The 20,518-nt window shown below is 38.6% G+C and overlaps 2 protein-coding genes across 2 annotated transcripts; both read right to left on the minus strand.

The window, feature by feature from the left end:
* Window positions 1-7,647: 7,647 nt before the first annotated feature.
* LOC135200169 (large ribosomal subunit protein eL22-like) lies at window positions 7,648-19,823 on the minus strand. Its single transcript, XM_064228530.1, is given in 5 exon segments — window positions 7,648-7,869; window positions 8,120-8,186; window positions 8,189-8,240; window positions 8,813-9,423; window positions 19,700-19,823. Coding segments are annotated over 4 exon segments (441 nt in total). The 5' UTR covers window positions 8,984-9,423; window positions 19,700-19,823; the 3' UTR covers window positions 7,648-7,718.
* LOC135199622 (late histone H1-like) lies at window positions 8,989-19,708 on the minus strand. Its single transcript, XM_064227780.1, has 2 exons — window positions 19,700-19,708; window positions 8,989-9,423 (listed from the first exon to the last, which is right to left on the minus strand). The coding sequence occupies exons 1-2, from the start codon at window positions 19,706-19,708 to the stop codon at window positions 8,989-8,991; spliced, it is 444 nt and encodes a 147-aa protein (XP_064083850.1).
* Window positions 19,824-20,518: the final 695 nt, after the last annotated feature.

Here is a 20,518-nt window from a genome sequence, read left to right on the forward strand (position 1 = left end):
TAATAATATATAGATGATTATGTGTATTTCATGATGTGGTAAACAGTAGTGCAGTTATGCCATATTATACCTGGGTAACCTATTTCAAGACCCTTCCCAACCAAACACTAATGTAACAGAATACTCCTATACACATTGGGATTGGAAATGGCTGGTTTTTTTGGGCAACAAAAATAATTCCTCACGTAATTTTAGGTATTTTATTCAGGAAAGGTAGTTATTATTTTGTTAAAAAAATAACTCCTCTGAACTACTTCCATCAAGATGATTATGTTTTGCCTTTATATATGTCTGTCTGTCTGTCTTTCCCACCTGCCTGTAGCCTATTAGTGGTATATTATGGATAAAGTACTCAGTGGATTTCAATGAAGTTTTTTAAGTGGTCAAAAATGGAGATAAGTTAACTAAAATGTGAAATTTTAACAATATTGATATCTCAGATTTAAACGGTAAGATTGAAAGGCCCTACTTACAGGTTTTCTTCAGATATCTTTCTTTTCATAACCTAATTGATGTCATTCATACATTTGGGCTTGCTCCACAAATGCTACAGCACTGAAATGATGAAGTTGAAGTAGATAAAGAGGTTGAAAACTTTGTGTCGATCATTGTAACAAGTACCTCATGGGATACATTACATTCTTTATCAACCACTGTAGATTTTAGCAGCATCTATAGAATCATTCTATGTTCTCAAAAACATCAATAGTTTCTCTTATAAACAAAAATCTTTAAAAGTACCAAACAAAAACTTCTTTCAGTTTTCTTCTGAAGATTGAAAAAGAAACAAACCCACAAATTCACTTTGTAACTTGTTTACTTCTAAGTATTTACATTTAGTTTTACTCCACACTCGAGTACTTTTCAGGCCCTTCTGTGGCCCATTCTCAAGAGATGTTTGGGATGTTAGCCTGGGTCAAGGCCCAGCAGTCTTCCTGGAACTTCTTCTCGTTGTGCTGTCATTTATTGCGATGGCTATTCTGGGGTTTTCTTGAGAGTGCCAATCCCCTCTTGTCGCTCTGATATCCTGAACTGATGGTCAATGGGATTCCCCCTTGTGGTAAGGGTGTGGTCACCAAAAGTCTGTTGGGCAGGAAGCTAATCTCCAGGTCAGCAGGGTCAATCTTAGCTTCTTTTAATATCAAAGCTCGGCTTATGGGATCTTCTGAGGTAAAACCTTTGTTTCCTTCAATTACTTTAATCTCTCTGATAAGTGCACCTTCTACTACCCTCCTGTGACTAATTTTTGTTGCTTTTGTATATAAGCCTACTGTTTTTGAAATCCATCCTATGGTCATTTTCCCAACAATGTCTAGCTATAGCACTCCCCTGAGAGTTAACCCTTAAACGCCGGAGCGGTAAATAAAAAAATGACTCCCGTATGCCGGAGGGGTTTGAGAGTGAGCGCGTAAGCGGAAAAAAATATTTTTTATTTTTTTTCAAAAAATCACAGCGCGATTAGTTTTCAAGATTAAGAGTTCATTTTTGGTTCCTTTTTTTGTCATTGCTTGAAGTTTAGTATGCAACCATCAGAAATGAAAAAAATTATCATTATCATATATAAATAATGCGAATATGATAGCGCAAAAACGAAATTCATATATAATTGTATTCAAATCGCGCTGTGCGCAAAAACGGTTGAAGGTAACAAGTTACTTTTTTTTTCGTTGTAATGTGCACTAAATTGCGATCATTTTGATATATAACCATTGTAAAACGATAAAAGCAACACAGAGAAAATATTATCACCAAAATAATGCATGAATTCGTAACGCACTTACGTAAACACATATTTTTTTCAAAATTCACCATAAATCTAAATATTGTCCTAGAGACTTTCAATATGTTTCAGAATGAAGACAATGATTGAATATTACTATACTGTAAGAATATTAGCTTACAAATGCAGTTTTCGACCATATCTGACGAGCTAAAGTTGGACCGAATGTCGAATTTTTTATATATATATTTTTTTATATGCAATTATTTCGGAAATAAGAAAAGCTACAAAACTTTCAAACAAAATTTTGTTTTTCGTTTATTCTACATGAAATTGCGCAATTTTCATATATAAAACTCTATGAAATGCCTAATATGAAACGGAGCAAATATTCCGAGAATGGGACTTACGCATTTCGGAGATTTGTGGCGGAGAATCCGCGCGCGGAGGGAAGGGAAATTTTTTTTTAAAAATTCATCATAAATTTAAATATTGTGCTAGAGACTTCGAATTTGTTTCACGGTGAAGATAAATGACTGAATATACTAGACTGTAAGAGTTTTATCTTACAATTGCGTTTTTCGACCATTTCGGTAGAGTCAAATTTGACCGAACGTGGTTTTTTTTTCTATTTATCGTGATTTATATGCAAATATTTCGAAAATGAGAATAGCTACAACCTTCAACTATTTATTGTTGTATTATACATGAAATTGCGCACATTTTCATATATAAAACGTTATGTAACGGCTAATTTAAAATGGTGCAAACATTACCACAATCGCACGTATGATTTTTTCGGAAAGAGTTACCGCGCGGACGTAAAGAAAATGTTATTTTTTTCATAAATTCACCATAAATCGAAAATATTGTGCTAGAGACTTCCAATTTGTTGCAAAATGAAGGTAAATGCTTGAATATTACTAGAATATAGGCGTTTTAGCTTACAATTGCGTTTTTCGACCATTCGGTAGAGTCAAAATTGACACCCGAAGGTTGAAAATTTGTCACTTATCATTTTTTATATGAAAATATTTCAAAATTGATAAAAGCTACAAACCATGGGTTGTTTTTAGTTGTATTGTGCATGAAATTGCGCACATTTTCATATATAAAACTTTATGTAACGGCTAATTTAAAATGGTGCAAACATTACCACAATCGCATGTATGATTATTTTCGGAAGAGTTACGCGCGGACGCTAAGGAAAAAGTTTTTTCATAAATTCACCATAAATCGAAATATTGTGCTAGAGACTTCCAATTAGTTGAAAACAAAAAAATTAAGTTAAATGATGAATATTACTAAAATATAAGAGTTTTAGCTTACAATTGCGTTTTTCGACCATTTCGGTAGAGTCAAAGTTGACCGGAAGGTTGAAATTTTGGCACTTATCGTTATTTATATGAAAATATCTTAAAACTGATAAAAGCTACAATCATGAGTATGTTTTTGTTTGTATTCTACATAAAAATGCGCACATTTTTCATATATAATACTCTATGTAACGGTCTAATTTAAAATGGTACAAAAATTATGTCAAAGTGACGAAATAATTTGGCAGAGATGTGTCACAGATACTTTTAGTGCGGCAAGAAAGAAATTCGCGCTTGCGCGCCTGCGTAACGATTGTAAACAAAACAACACCTTGATCCGTGAACTCCCAGCATCCCCCAAGGCGCGTGATTCAAGAGTTTTCGGCTGGTAGGCCTAAAAGTATTTTTCCGCGAATTTTTAAAAAAACTTTTGTATGTCGACGTAAAATACGTCCAGTCGGCACCCGAGAGACAAAAAATGTCGACGTAAATACGTCCAGTCGGCGTTTAAGGGTTAAGCTGTACCGCCCTTCTATGTTCTTGGACTCTAGTCCTTATTCCCCTGCCTGATTCCCCACATATTTGTCTCCACAATTATTGCAATTGATTATGTATACCCCCGCTACATCATCTGTATTACTGTCTTCTCCTTCCAATTTATTTTTACATACTTTGTTTTTTAAGGTATTATCAAAGGTATATACAAATTTATATTGACTTTCTTTCATTTTTGAAGTGATTTGTTTCATTTTAGGCATAAAAGGGAGGGCAACTTTTTTCTTCTTTTCTTTATTCCATGTACTCTCTGCATTCGCTCTGTAAAATATTTTTCTAGCTTTGTTGAGTGCCCTTTTTCTGAACCATTCCTGGGTATGCTAATGCATCGAAGCTTTTATCGATGTAATTTATTTCTTGCTCTATCTTGCAAGGGTCACACGTTCTCATTGCCCTAAGAAATAAACCTGTTAGAACCCCTATTTTTATATCATGACTATGAAAAGAGAAGAAATGAATATATGAGTTTGTATGTGTGGGCTTTCTATATGTGCTGAATTCATATCCTGTTTCTTTTCTTTCTATGAGTATGTCTAAAAAAGGCAGTTTATTTTGTTACTTTTCTCTAAGTGAACTGGATATTGTTATCAACTTATTGAGCTCATACTGGATAAAATTTAGCAATTATTGGATAATATAAAGAATATCTCAAGTAGATTATTGATTAGGGATGAAACAGCAGCACTAGGGCTAGGATTAAATTTTTGTGCAGGGACTACAAACAATATTAACATAGAATTCAACAGCAAGATTAACTACCTTAATGTTGAACATCACAATGATTTAGCTCCTTTTCTCAGAGGAGTGATGATAGGGAGTAATGAAAGCAAACTTGGAGATATCTTGCCAAGGAGATTTAGTATCGCTCTGAAGGGATTAAAAAGCTACAAAGATATTAGAATTATGAAAGCTGACAAAGGGGGGTAGTATGTCATCATGAATAGCTCAGAATATAGGGTTAAAATGTACAGGCTACTAGATGATGAAACTACTTATGCTAAAATAGAGAATCCTCCAACAATCCAAAAAGCTTCAGAATACCTTTAATCAGAATGTGAAGAAAATAATCAGTAAACTAGGTAATGGGAAGGACATGCTATGCAATAAATTATTCTCAAGTAAATTACCTGAACTTGCATATATATATGGCAGCCCCAAAAGTAATTGTAGGAAACAAAGGTTTACCTCAGAAGATCCCATAAGCCGAGCTTGATATTAAAAAGAAGCTAAGATTGACCCCTGCTGACCTGGAGATTAGGCTCCTGCCCAACAGACTTTTGGTGACCACACCCTTACCACAAGGGCGGAATCCCAGTGGACCATCAGTTTCAGGATATCAGAGCGACAAGAGGGGATTGGCAACTCTCAAGAAAACCAGAATAGCCATCGCATAAATGACAGCACAACGAGAAGAAGTTCCAGAAGACTGCTGGGCCTTGACCCAGGCTAACATCCCAAACATCTCTTGAGAATGGGCCACAGAAGGGCCTGAAAGTACTCGTGTGTGGAGTAAAACTAAATGTAAATACTTAGAAGTAAACAAGTTACAAAGTGAATTTGTGGGTTTCTTTTTCAATCTTAAAAGTCTAGAGTAAAATGTGGCACATTGAGCAGGATTATTCAGCAATGGAACCAACGGCTTTATGTGACTTATGAACAATGTTGAGAGTGAACTTTCACCAGAAATAAAAGTCTCTGACCCCTCAGTGGAATGCCCAAGAATCGAACTCGCAGCCACCGAGGTGGCAGGTCAAGACCATAACGATCACGCTACTATAGCGCTTTGAGCAGGATTTTCCCAAATTATAATTTTGGAATTTCTTCGAGGCAAGCTATCTCTAATTTTAAAGGACAAGGTAATGTCATAAAAATGCCAACTTCACTAGACAAATCTTTTCATTTGATGAAATCTTTTGATTTTAAATTTGTTGACCTGTTGAACCATCCAATGCTATCTTTGAAATCAAAAATACCCTTTGTAAATTAAGATTTATTGCTTGGCTCACTGCTTACATCCTCAAAATTCTGTTTAATCTAAAACATCTTGCAAGTTCAGCTCAGCATAAGTCTATAATTTTCCATTTTTCCTGGCAAGGACAGCATAACTTTTTAGCCTCTCTAACTTGGTAATAGGGTGGATAAAATTCACATTTCCTCTTTATTGCTCCATTTCTTATCCTCTAATATGTATCCTTTCTTAGCGAACAATCCATCATGAGGGCTAGCATTTCATCTGGAGAATATTTTTTTTTTATTTTTTATTTTTGCGAGGCTGCTAAATTTTCCAACTTTTTATATGTATAATGGTGTCCTCTTCAATGCACTGGAGGTTGCAAAATAGTCTATATGGTGATATTTTCATTTATTCTACTATCTTCTTTCTAGTTTAGCAGCTGCTGCTTTGAAAGAAACAACCGTAGGTTGACCTCTTGGATGTTGAAGCCCATCGATCCCTTGTGCCTCATCTTTAAGGATAGCAACTGGTTACATGCAACTGTAAAAGCACCATACAAACAATCATGTTATGCATCTGTCACCATTTTCGCCCCATAGAGAGTTAGTGCTGTCAGTGGACCTCATGCAGTGCACTGTAGACATTACTTGCAACTGCTTTCGTTCCTGTACTGTACCTCTTCATATTTTCTCGTTCATCTTCCTTTCCAACCTATCCTGACACTTTAATCAGTGCGCAAATGCAAGGCCCTATTAATACTGTACCATACTATTTTGTCTATGGTTTTAATTATCTTTTACCATATATAACCAATAAATTACTACTCCCCGCATGGGAACAGTGACCTCATGGGGTGCACTGCAGGCTTTACTTTTGGTTTTTTGCCCTTACCCTTAGCTGAGCTTCTATCCATATCTTTCCTCCATGTTGCTACCAGCCCTTAACTAAAAATTAATTCATACTGAATTGAAAGGTTTTCCTCGTTACACCTTTTAAATAAATTTTAAACCATTATGTATTTTCACCCAAGGGCGCAGAGTAATCCTGATGGGTTTCTGGTGCTTGGTCTAAAAAGACTTGTTTCACAATCAATCGACCAATAACTAACAAACCTGAGGTTTTGGTGGCAATAGGAGCTAACCAATGGGGGGAAAAGTGGTCAAAGCCCGACCTGGTTTCCTCCCCTGGCCAATGTAGTGAAGCTAGTTTTCTTCCAGTTCAGGTAACTATATGGGTCGACTCGAGGTGGGCATGTATGGCAAATCTGTCATTTGTTCACGTAGATACACCCTGGTCTTAACGTAGTTACTTATTTTTTTGGTGGGAGGGTAAAGTAAACTTTAGTAGGCGGGTAGTTTTTGCTCATTCCTTGGCCAATTGTTAGAGCATAAACATAGGATTACTCAACAGCCAGATATCCAGATATGTTGTGGGAAAAATCAAAGGAAAAAATTCAAAATACTAGAATCAAATGGGTACCTGGGCCCTGCCCGTCCACCCCTGTATACCTAACCATTTCTAGCAAATTGTGGTTCACCATTATCTACTGCCTGCTGGGGGGAGGAGTTATAGAAAAAGGAAGGAAAAAGTGCCCAAGGGCCTACAGGCAATGTCCCACAGAGGATGTGAAGGTAGTCTGTTGAAGCCACATACAACCTTTAGTATCCTATGAACTGACTAGTTCATATTCACTAAGTTATAGGACAGTCCCCACATCATGGGTCCAACATGCCAGTCATCATTGGAAAACTATGCAGTACAGCCTTGAGTAGTAACAAAAACTTTAGAATCCATGAAATTCACCTATTGTTACTGTTGGCAACACTGCTGCACGTACTGGCCGGACCACAGCGAGAGTGAAATTCTATCACCAGAACTACACATCTCACTGAATTATTCATTATCATCTGATGTGGTTTGGGTTGTACATAGATTTGAGCTGGCCTAGTTTGCATCACATAGAGATGTTTGTTCAGGAGAAAAATACAAATGCTGTTCATAGGGAGTTTGAATATACCTTGAAGCCAGTAAAGCTTGATATAAAGTTTAAGGGGAAAAAAATTCAATAAATAAGTGGATTAGTAGGTAAATAAGATACAAAATTTCACTACATCACTTTATTGGTGTGAAGTCTTCCATTTTTCTCTCGCCAAGAAAAAAATTTTAAATTTACTCATCCACCGTCATCATCATCATCCTCGTCATTGTTGATCTGGAAGTATCGAAGCTCATATGTATCTTTCATAGTAGGTGGCGCAACTACTCTCAACCAATCTCGGAGGTTGTTCTTTTTGAGGTACTTCTTTGTAAGATACTTTAGGTACCTGGAATACCACAAGCTATATTAGCAGCAAATAACAACTGTGTTCCTATTCCCCCACTGTTACTACATTCATCAGAAAGGTGAGTGGTTAAAAATGTCAGCAGTGGTGCCTCAGGGAGGGAAATGCATCATTTGTAAAGCCTAGTCTCATTAAAATAATTTGAATATTTCCTCAAGTACACATTTAGTCATCAATACTTCTTAGAAAAAAATATGTAATATATATTAACAATAAAAACCTGATGCCTTACCTTTTTGAAAACTGGACTTCAGCATTAACCGTGATTTTATTCTTATTTCTGTCAAGACTTAGCTTATTGACAGATTATTTTTCTTTCCGTTAATTTTTACATGACCAAGCAAATAGGTTTCCTGTGAAAGAGTAAACAAATGAACTGTAGGTTGACCCCACAGTTAAGGTTGACCCAACAGTTAATGTTAGAGCATAGTCTAACATTTAACTCCATTACAGATTCCCACGTCATGTGACTGGAATGGCTAACTTTGCTTAGGGAAGGTAGCCCTAACAGTTATTCCACTTTTTTCCATTCCTTGAGGTCCTGTAACTGGGTACTCAGCTAGGGAAGGTAACCCTAACTGTTTGATCAGCTAGGGAAGATAACCCTAACTGGATTTTGAGAAAACATTAATAAGGCAGAAGTTAACCCTAACAGAATTTTGATAAAACATTAAAATTGCACAATTATCAAATCAAAAGTAACAATATAAGCACACCAAGGCAGAGGATGTTAGTGACTAACAAGAAATTTTGATAAAAATTAAAAATTGCACAATTATCAAATCAAAAAGTACAATATAGCACACCAAGGCAGACGACTGTTAGGGACTAACAAGAAATTAAATTTAACTCATCATTCCTTGGCTATTGCATTCCAAATATTTCATTACTGAACAGAATATTAATGAAACATCATGGTACTCACAAAGTCAGCAGCATTCATAATTCCATCCTCCACTGGTTGTCTACAGTCAATGTGGAATTTGAAAGATGCCTTCTTGCGTTTTGTAATTCTGCCGCCAGCCTTGCCCTGAACACCTTTCAAAACTTGGCCTTTTGGGCCCTTACCGCTGGCAGCACCCTTGGCGCCCTTCATGGCAGTCACACGTTTACCTCCTTTGCCAGCAGCTTTGCCCTTGGCTTTACCCGCCACAGCTCCTTTAGCTTTTGCTCCAGCTGTAGTTTTAGGTTTGGGGCCTTTGGCTTTTCTGCTTTGTCACCTTTCTCTACTGCAGGCCGTTTTGCTGGTTTTTCTCCTCCGGCTGCCTTCTCTGCCGCTGGCCGTTTTGCTGCCTTCTCTCCCGCTGGTTTGGGGGTCTTCTCAGCTGCTGGTGCTTTGGCAGCCTTCTCTGGAGCCTTTTTTCCAGCTGCTGGGGCCTTGGCCTTGTCTGCAGGGGCTTTGCCCTTGTCACCAGCAGGGGCTTTAGCTGCTTTTGCAGCTCCTGCTCCTTTGGAGGCATTGGCAGAAGCAGGAGCTTTCTTGCCTCCCTCAGCACCAGACTTTGCAGTCTTTGTAGTCTTTTTTGCCGGTTTACTCTGCAAAATAAAATTTAACAATTACTCTCTCTCTCTAGTCCTAAATTGCTATTATAACATTCCCAGAATCAACTGCCAGTAGTTTGAATATCTGCAATATGTGCCTACAACTCCTAAACATAACTCCAGATGTAAAATGGCATATAAAAAGTTGTTCAAGCATGCCGAAATCTACCCGAAAAGCCGCTTACCCAACCCAAATACAGTACTTTGCAATCTGCCAATTTTCCCTGTGGAACAAGCCCTGACCTCACGCAGTAATTTCAACTATAACCTGTCATGCGTCATGTTGTCCCAGGGGCGTTCCCTAAGGAAATTTATTAAATATACAGGACAGGAACATTAACTTTGAATTAGTCTACTGGTATTCTGATAAAATCTAGTGGATTTGTGCTGGAACAAGTCCTTCGGGAGGGGTGGGTTTGCAAAGCCGCCAACCCCGAAGGACAGTTCACACAAATCCACTAGATTTTGTGTTTTCAGAATACTCTAGACATTAGTAGTTGATGCGCCCCACCTCAAATTATAAAAAGAATATTATGCATTTGGATGCAGTAGGATGTTTTCATATATAAAAATTGTTTATTGCATATCCTAAAAACCTCATGTTGCATATTCAACAAATTAAAAGTTCCTGCACCCCAAAACCTTTTCAAAGGAACTATTTGGAAGATACTATTGAGACAGGATGTAGTAATATGTTTTAAATCCTTTTCGGGAGATACTATTGACAGATGTAGTAATAAGTTTTTAAATCCTTTATCACTGATAGTGATGCTCTACAGAGCCTCTGTTCCTCAAGCAATTAAATTTATTTAACATATAAATATGAAATAGCAAATACTATACAAAGTATTTTAAAACAAGCCTCTAAATAAGACAAAACAGGATGAAAAGATTAGAATGGTAACAAATTAATAACATTTGGCAAATGTTGCATTGGTGACAGATCTTGGCAATTATACAAACGGGCCTGGTGTGTCTATATAATTTTCTCTGGTGTGCTTGATTTGGCAGTCTAATTTTTAGATTATTTGTTCTCCATTAATCTCAAGTACTACTTATATAGTGTATTTGCATAAAAGGTAAGGGTGCAACAACTTTGTTGTGGGGTGTACTGCACTGGGGACATCGACTTACGCACGAGTAGATGTGCCCCAGCTACCGTAAACGGTCTGCCTGTCTTTGCAGCGGGCTATACCCTAATCCCGCTTTCCTTACCCCAATAATACACCTCCAGCTTTATACAATTTTCTCGTGTTATGCATCGATATTTGCAAATTAGGCATCGATATTTGCTAATTAGGGTGTTCACGGCAATATTTTAATGGGTTTAATGCTTGCTGGAATTTGCTATATTGCAAGACAAACAAACATTGTAAGACAAATGTAATAAACTTTAAACTAATCAATTTACATTGGAGCCAGAACATGTCTTCAATAGGCAGTTTCAATTGGAAAAAATACAATTAGAAGTTAGAAATCCACATGTAAAACTACAGTTGTTTTATTTGATTTTGGGGAAAAAAAAAAAAAAAAAAGGGAAAAAAAAAAAAAAAAAAAATTTTTTAGGGGGGGGGGGGGGGGGGGGTTGGCCTCAAATGTATATACAGCATCCAAAACCTTGCAACACCTGCTGTAGAGACAATGTACATATTTACAGTTGACCCTATACATACAAGTTTTCCCTCTAATCTGCATACAAAACGGGCACAATGAGGTCTGGCAATGTACGCCACCGCACTGTGGCCATCTCAAGAACTAGTCTGTTTATAAAAACTGGAGCCACTATGCATATAAAAGTTTGATCTGTTACTTAATATACAATACAAACTTAGACCACTACTCTACATGAAATTAGATTTTAAAGGTACTTTTTGTTACCATATCCTCTGGAGTTAGTAACGGGGTGCTGGAATGGCTGCGCCTTATCCACAATTTTTAAAGGATTCTTGGCAAGTATTTCCTGGCAAGCAGAAATGTCTACTGTGCACTAGCCACAGGTGTTACAAGTAGCAATTAAGCACTAAATACAAAGGATACGGCTAACCAAGAATATAATTCCCTACATAACTGTCATAAACATCTTGCTTGTTGCCTCAGCACTAGCTGCAACCTAAGCATAAGGCAAAACCTAACCTAGAATGTCTTGACTAAACTAACCAGACCAACCTAACTTAATTGGGCACTGTGCCCTTATGATCCCCCTATACATAGTCTTCTATTTTCTGGGGTATGTAAATTTTACCTGACTTACGTAATTGTAGGGAATGGTCGGTCATAGACTCTGTGTGTGTGTGTGTGTGTGTGTCGTGTGTGTGTGTGTGTGTGTGTGTGTGTGTGTGTGTGTGTGTTGTGTGTGTGTGTGTGTATATATATATATATATATATATATATATATATATATACTATATATATATATATATATATATATATATATATATATATATATATTACAGTTGAAACTGTAATCAGAAAAGTCATGCACCACCCAACATTTGATTGGCTTGGATGAAAGATCTCAGAACATGATTTGGCACTGGCTATGACCCAACTAAACAAACCCAAACCCCTGTTATTCATAATACAGGGACATAGCCTCACACAAATTAAATGTACAACTTTCCTAATTGGAAATTGGTGCTGTCTAACAACCGTGAAGTCAGTCATCAGTCTACTTTTGAAGCGGGGGGGGGGGGGGGGGGGGGGGGGGGGGGGGGGAGGGGAGAAGGAGAGAGAGAGAGAGAGAGGAGAGAGAGAGAGAGGAGAGAGAGATTGGAGAGAGAGAAGAGAGAGAGAGAGGAGGAGGAGAGAATCGCATGAATCTGTTGCATTGGGTCCTGGTTTTGTTTTTTGCCTGGGAAAGAATAAATTAGAGATGGGATTTTGGGCAGCTTTGAGTGGAAAGATTTGTCTGATTAGATCCAGAAATGTCCGAAATGGACATGGAAGATCTCTCTAATGAATTAACATTGTCCGCGGAGACTAGATTCAGCACAGGATATTGGTACAGCAGTGAATTACGCATGCATCAATTTCAGACTTCCTGGTCGTTCATATAACAGTGTGGTCGGGGTATGTCAGTGGTCCCTTATTGGGGGCTGGGGGCTATTGACTTGCTGTAGGTACAGCAGTTTGCTAATCGTGCAGTTGCCATACACCGTTGCTAAGAACTATAGGTACGGCACTAAAAGATCAGCAACAGTAGTAATAATATTCAAACTTATTTGTTTTGCTGAACATGTTCAATTCAAAATGTCAAAGTGAAGCAACATACTGTCATCACCAAATTACTAAAAAATTAAAATATAAAATAATCACTAATACTTGAACATGCTTAGATTTTGACTATATACACGAAAAATAAAACTAAACTAATTTTGTGTACTTCATATCTTCTTTGAACCTCTAAACCGTAATAATCAGTTTTCGCGGGAAAAGGAAAAAGCAAGAGGTTTTCAGGTTTCAAGCTGAAAAAAGCAAGACTTCAACGAAAAGGGTAATACTTCAGAAGCACTCCACACTGGATATTAAAAATAATAATCACCTACAAGGAAAGAGCATGTGAAAAAGCTACTTAAAAAGTGTAGTCATTATACAAGATTGAACGGGAGGAATTACATGAGCTTGATAAGTTTTTACCTCCGTGGTAATGTACTATACTTTCAATGAGCCCTTTAACTCACTTTTTAAACCAAACAAAAGCAGTTGGAGCTACTACAGACCCGGGGACGATCACTTTTCGCGGGAAAAAATATTTGTGAATAACGTTTTTGGCCCTTTTTGTAATTGACCCAGTAAAAATAAAGCCTGAAAAATATCAAACGGTAAAGGGGGACCCATTGGGAAACCGGGGTTTTATGGTGGGGGGAAGCGGCGTAGGACTTTCACGGCGCACGTAACTCAATTCCCGGTTTTGACACTCAGACCTTTGACCCTTCCCTTAATGCAAAAGTTTGACCCCTTACTCTGCATTCAAGGTTGAAGTAGGCTAGGCTAGCCTAGGACCCCTTACATAGCAAACTTTAAAAGACTAGCTACCTGTAAACGTCTTAGATTAGGCTACCACTAACCGACATAGGTTCCCACCCCTTACTCTGCATTAAAGGTTGACATAGGCTAGGCTAGCCTAGGACCCCTTACATTGCAGAACTTTTTGAAAGACTAGCCTACATGTAAAACATCTAGCCTAGGCTACCACTAAACAGACATTAAATCAGAAGCTTAGACCCGACAGCATGGCCGCAGCGGAACGGTGCTTCGCGCCTTATCCTCATTTTTAAAGATTCCTGGCAGCAAGACATGTTCTGGCAAGAGGTAATGTTGCGCTGCGCGCGCTAACCACAGATTACAGTAAGGCCACAGACGGAACGGCGCTTCGCGCCTTATCCGCCATTATTAAAGATTCTTGGCAAGGTGAATTAGCCACAGTACATACCATAAAAACACTACTAGCCTAGGCTATAAATCCCCCCCATAACTAACATTCAAACACATTCCTCGTTCACCACGGCCTTACTGTTCGAACACGAGCATCGCATCGGTACTGGCTTTGAACTAACCGAAACACTTATATACAAAATGCGGCATCATGTACGTTCCTACGTGCCCACAGTGAATTAGCCACAGTACATTAAAAAAAAAACACTAATAGCCTAGGCTATAAATCCCCATAAACTAACATTAAAACACGTTCCTCGTTTGCCACGGCCTACTGTTTGAACACTTGCTTCGGTACTCGCTTCGAACTAACCTTAAACGTTTACATACAAAATTCAGCATCATGTATGTTCCTACGTCGCCCACGTCAGGCCAGTAGATCTGTTCAAACACTTGCTTCGGTACTGGGTTCGAACTAACCAAAACATACCCAACCACAGGAGTTAGATCTGTTCGAACACGTGCTTTGGTACTGGCTTCGAAATAACCGAAACAACATAGTTTTTAGGCTAACAAAAATTAATACTTTACAATTTGCCTTACATATCAAGTCGCTGTTGTGCCAAACTGATACCTTCTTACCCCGCACTTGCTGTTTGTACAGCTCATGTAAATCGGTTGGCCCCGTGGCCTTACTGGTCCCATGTCTCATGAACCATCTGCTCGCTGTGTTCCACGTTGTACACAACCCCAGATAGTCCCCAAGAACCCTTCTCTGTACAACCACTTCATAATTTCGTCGGTGTTTCATAGGAACTCTTAGAATACTAATATACAAACGCGTATATTTATCGAACTCGTCCGCTGTAACACTTTAGGGAAATAATACTGCGTGCGTTCTGTCCATGTCGGCGGTGGCACACGGTAAAGGGCAAACTTTTGTGACTGAAGGTATGAGTCTTATTCATATTCATGTGACACGTTCTTATTGGTTGGAAGGAAGTTAATCCATGTCCCTTGGGGATGACCTGGGTCAACCTGATACAGGATTGGTTTGATTTAAAATTTCCCGCGTTGGGGGCGGGCCGATATACAGCGCCTGTCCGCGGCCAACTCAAGAAACTACGGGAGCTCCGACGCCATGTCAGGCTTCACATCAACGTTGGGCACCTTGAGAAAAAAGTTTAAGTTTCACGTGGGAAACTAGCGGCGTATGGCATTTTGGTGTAAAATGGTTGGATAAGTGACTTTCCTGGTGTATTTTGGAATTCTGGACAACTTTTATTCTATGCATTTTGTTATTTGGGGTAATGGTTCTGAATTGTAGGATCTGTCCCTGTGTCCGCGAACTACCCTATCCTTATTTGACTGAATACTTTGAATAATGAAGGAAAACCCTGCAATTTGTCTTACTGTAGCTATGGCAGAGGCAGTGGCTGGCCCTTCTGGCATTAATTTTGACAGACCATCGATTTCCTACAGATTGTTTGCCATGCAATGTGGGATATGGTGAAACTTATCATTATTTGTCTAATGGTGGTAAAGAAGTTGTGATTGAATATGCTCAATTTAATTCTAAAGAATAAACGCTGCGAGCGCTGTGGAGCTATATGTCGGATCAACTACAACAGGAACGCTGCCTTTAGATGTGATCGCTCTGTAGTGACGAAAGGACATCAGCGTAAGCGATTTAATTTAAGTGTTTCCTTGTCTAGAGGAACGTGGTTGGAAAAAATCCCATGTTTGAAGTTAATTTGAATATTGAGTTATGGTGTAGTCCTAACTTTTGTTATAACTTAGCTGAAGGGGAATTGAAGCTTTCCCAAGCATTATTATATCCAATCATAATATTCTGGTTAGTGGGCGTATACTTAATTTTTTTGTCCGCCATTCATCATATTAGTTAAAGGTGGTGAAGTGGGGGGGGGGGGTGGGGGGGGGGGGGTCGCAGCACCCCTCCCAGGTGAGAATACAGCTAAATTAGGTTAGCTGATCTTGTCTTCATTATGCATTTAATATTATTGCTGCAAAGCACTCATCCTTTCTGGGCATTTCCCCACCCAAAAACCAAAAAAACCCGTTCCCAACTGGGGCCCAACCCTGGTTGGATGGAAGTGTTACAATAATAATTTCCTCAAGAAAATAAGATCAGATTCTTTGAAATACACATAAAAATGAAGGAGGTTTTTTTTTTTTTTTTCGAACTTGGATATGTACGGCAGCCGTACCCCGATCTCGGTAGATATTGGTACGGCAGTGAATTGCGCATGCGCTAACCGTTGTTTACCGCCTCACGCATATCCAAAGACTATACCGACGAATATATAGTCTTTGGGCATATCAGTGACAGCAAGAAAAATGGTGACGGAACAGCATGAACCAAAAAACAGATGTTTTCAGGCTTTAACGAGCTGAAGAACGCCATAGACATCTATGAAGACTCAAACTTTCAAAAATTGGTAATTCATGGTATATACGTAGGTCACGAACGATCGAATCGGCCCTGAAAAGAATTCCGAAGAGGAGATTCAAAGAGGATTATATATAAATATACACCCTACCATCGTACTTTGGTGACTTTCTCGGCTCTTTATTCTGCCCGACGTCGCAGCTGCAAGGGCCGTTATATACTTTACAATATTCTTTTAATTCACTTCATTGGGTATATTGCAGCTGTCGGAGAAGACTATAGAATTTACCAGGTCCATTAAAATCTGGATAGTGTTGTTTTTCGTAGTACAAAAAAGCGGGACACAATTCACAAAAGCTAAACAAACAAAAACAGGGGGGAGGAACATTTTGCTAACTGAAAAAAGGGGGACAGATGTTCAAAAAGCGTGACTGTCCCACTAAAAGCCGAGCTCTCGGTTTACATAATACAGTATGATTAGCAAACTGGTAAACGGATACAGCTATCTACAGCAAGTCAAGACCGCAAATACGGCGCCAATGACAGAATCTGCCGTACCCTCACCGCACTATATTATTTGTACGGCAGGAAGTCTGAAATTGACGCATGCGCAATTCACTGCCGTACCAATATCTACCACGATCGGGATACAGCTGCCGTACCTATATCCTGTGCCTTTTTTTCTTTTTTTTTTTTTTTTTTTTAGAAAATGGTGACGCAGCTTGCTTCTGAAGAATTACCATGAAAAGTCAAACTTCCAGAGGTTGTATATCGGTAGGTCATGAATGATCGAATTGGCGGGCCCTGAAGAGCTCCAAGAGGAGATCAAAGAAGACTAAGTACACAAATTGTGCTCTGCTATAATTATGGTAATAAGGAAAACTACCAAAGTTGATCCTCTGGTAAACTACCTAATCAATTGTAAGTAATCATCCAAAATCAGGTCTATATTAACAGCATGTTTCCCGTATTGGACGCACTACCTTACTAGCCGAGCTCCAAATCTTTGAATCTCTTCGGAGCTCTTTTCAGGCCAGATTCATTTGTTCATAACCTACGAATATAAGATTTCTAAAACTGACTCTTCATACACGTCTATTGCCTTTTCAGCTTGAAACCTGAAAAACATGTTTTCAGAGACTGTGTAGCAATTACACTTCACTAGCTGTCACTGATATACCAGAGGCAAACACGAATTTCAGTTCAAAACCATGACCCCCAGGGATAGTTTCTTACTTTAATAGATACAACAAAATGTTTTGTGCCGATTACAAACTGCAATCTGAGTAAGATAAGTTACAACTATACGCTAACATTGTTCAAATGAGTAAACGAGCGCTGGAAAGGCAGAGGGAAAGATGGTGGATTGTTTGTCGGTTACAAACGGTGTCACGAGGTTGCCGCCATATTGGATTTTCAAAAACTGCCTTGCAAAAATTTTTACCATGAGCTCACATGCTTATTTGAGCTCATATGGCGCTTTCATATATCACATTGTTGACGAAACAACAATCTTTTGAATGGTATGCTTAAAGTAATTGTATTCTTGTTTCACCAATTAAATATGGTGAACAAAGCCGAGCACGCGATGACGCAGGATCAACTGTGGTTTAACCTAATTACAATCAAATGAGCACTGGAGTTTCAGTTATGGCAGTGAGGATAAACCCAATTTAAAGGTAAGAATGAATTTCGGTTCAAATCATGACCCCAGGAATAGTTCACACTTTCACTAGAGTAAAAAACCGCATGGTACAGGGATGGACCATGTACGATCAATGTGTACAACCCCAAGAAAAGTATATTAAAACTTATCCTGACACCGGAGTTAGAGGTCTTTAGCTCCGTTTCTCACCAACAACAAGTCGCGTCTGATGCCATTCTCCGATGTCAGGACGCGTTATAATGCCACTTTTTTTCGGGGTTGTACACATTGATCGTACATGGTCCACCACCCCTGTACCATGCGTTTTTTAACCCTAATACAGGCAACAGTTTTACGGAGCAGATTACAACTAATCTTGAGCAAGATCAAGACTATATAAGCTAATATTGCTCAAATGAGTGGTGGAAAGGCTTGGAAAGATGGTGCCATGGCTGTAGTTATGAATGGAACATCACGCGGTTGCCACCATATTGGATTTCAGAACTAGAAAATTTTGTGAAGAGCCTAAAACAAATTTCTTTTTAAAATAATTTCATATGGTGCTTTCATATACGCATTATGGGTATGGTAGATCTAGGGTACGTTAACCGCGGCGGCCTCGACTATGGCAGTTGCGGTTTTCTATGCAGTTTTACCTACTGAACAAGATAAGTAACATTTATTCAAACTGTAATTAACCACCCAGGGGCCAGTACTAGACAGCAAAATACACTGGACTACCCCAATCCCTAGTGGATGCGGATTGGGGCGTCCAATGTATTTCACAGTTTAGTACTGGCCCGGGGGTGAATTACAGTCATCCGAATAAATATTACTCAAAATTCTTGTTCAGTAGGTAAAACTGCTTAGAAAACCGCAACTGCCATAATCAAGGCCGCCGCGGATAAGTACCCTAGATCTACCAAATATCAAGTGAATAAGGCTGCGCCACGCGATGACGATGGCTCCACTGCGGTGTTTCCCCCTAAGCCCAAGCTTCAGGCTAAGCAGACTGTCCTAATCACCTTCACGTATTTGCGTGACTAGCAAACCTGGGGTAGATGTGGCAGAATAACATATTTGAGCACGTGGAGGCTAACCTACACCATGGGAATCCCCTTAGCCTAAGTAGTATTAATCGTGAATGCGTCCTTTTCAGACAACTAAAATTTTGAAGCAAAGAGCCTCAATGACCTATGGGTTATTTCTAACAATGATTCAAAAGACGTCTGTTAAATGTGTTCCCATTGCCAACGAGTTAGGGTGCATAACCTTAGGACATTACTCTAACCAAGGCTAGTTTTTAGTCCGCGGTGGACATCTAGAATATAAAAAAAATTCCAAATTTAAAATAAGGAAAGACTTTCCTTCAGCCCTTCAGAAAACCGGTTATAAATAGTACAATTACTACCCCGTATGTCTTGTAATCCCGTATGTCTTTAAACACAAACCCTGTATTCCAGCCCCTCTTGTAATCGAAGACTATTTCTAATAATTTAATAGTCGGCGATGTTTTAAGTTTAAGCTATGGAAATTACAAATACGTAGTGGGTACACATTAATACATAAAATAAGCAGTACCATTTCACTCCCCTTTGGAGGATGATGTAGATTCCAACGGATATAAAAACGCCAAGGGGTACACACTGCCCAACGTTGTTACATCCAAAACACACACGAAGTTTTAACATCGCAGGAAACAAAAATATCAAAGTAGACAACTCGTGGCATAAATATACGATTCCCTTCATGTTCACAAGTAATTGCCCCAAAAGTACCATTTAAAACCCACCCTGGCCTCTAAATCTGTACATATATATAAAAGTACACGGAGAGCATACCTGCGTCATGGTTGTAGCAACAGCTCGCAAGAGCGAAAGAAAGACGATCGCTTAGAGTTGGGACCGACCAAATCGTACCCAGAATATGGCACCTTACAGGGCAAGAAGGTGATGCTTCAATTGAAGTACAGTTTCTCTCTATTGGCGTAGTTTCTTAATTCATTGTTCATTATGGAAATATTGCCATATGCAGGTGTCAGATTATTTACACATGTCAATAAATATTTCCTTTCAAAGCTGTTACACTTGAAACAAATTAAATTAGAATTGAGTAGATTTATTCAACGCATCAAAGATAATTAGTTTGCAAAGCAAAAACATATACCATTGAGTCCAACGTATCGTACTGTACCAGGGGTGGCGTCATTTCATCTCCTACCGCCGATCAATAAAATAATTTGCATTGGCCATGTTCATTTTTCTCATCGTTTTCATAATTGCTTGACATAATTTACTCATACCTAGCTATTCCAAGTCAAAAAGCATTTAGTCATTTTATCGAATTCCTCTCATAACATTCTGTTTCACCCGGACACGTTGGAAAGCTGTGTGAGTCAAAGCTGACGAATATTGCTTTCATAAAAACTTTCTTGGGTTGATCTTTCTGTAGCTATTCATTTCTTCTAAGTAGGAACTAATTAAAATTAGTTTCACATCTATGGCTAGACCTGCTATCATAAGCATATTGTAAGTAGCTGAAAGGATAATAATTATGAAGGCGACTTTCTCGTTTAAGTCTATTTCAGATTTTTTTTGACAACTGCAACAATCATACAGGGTGTAACACGATCGAGTGTACAATCGTTCAGTGTATGGGGG

Source organism: Macrobrachium nipponense, chromosome 26 (genome assembly GCF_015104395.2).
Source record: "Macrobrachium nipponense isolate FS-2020 chromosome 26, ASM1510439v2, whole genome shotgun sequence".
In the NCBI taxonomy this organism is placed as follows: Eukaryota; Metazoa; Arthropoda; class Malacostraca; order Decapoda; family Palaemonidae; genus Macrobrachium; species Macrobrachium nipponense.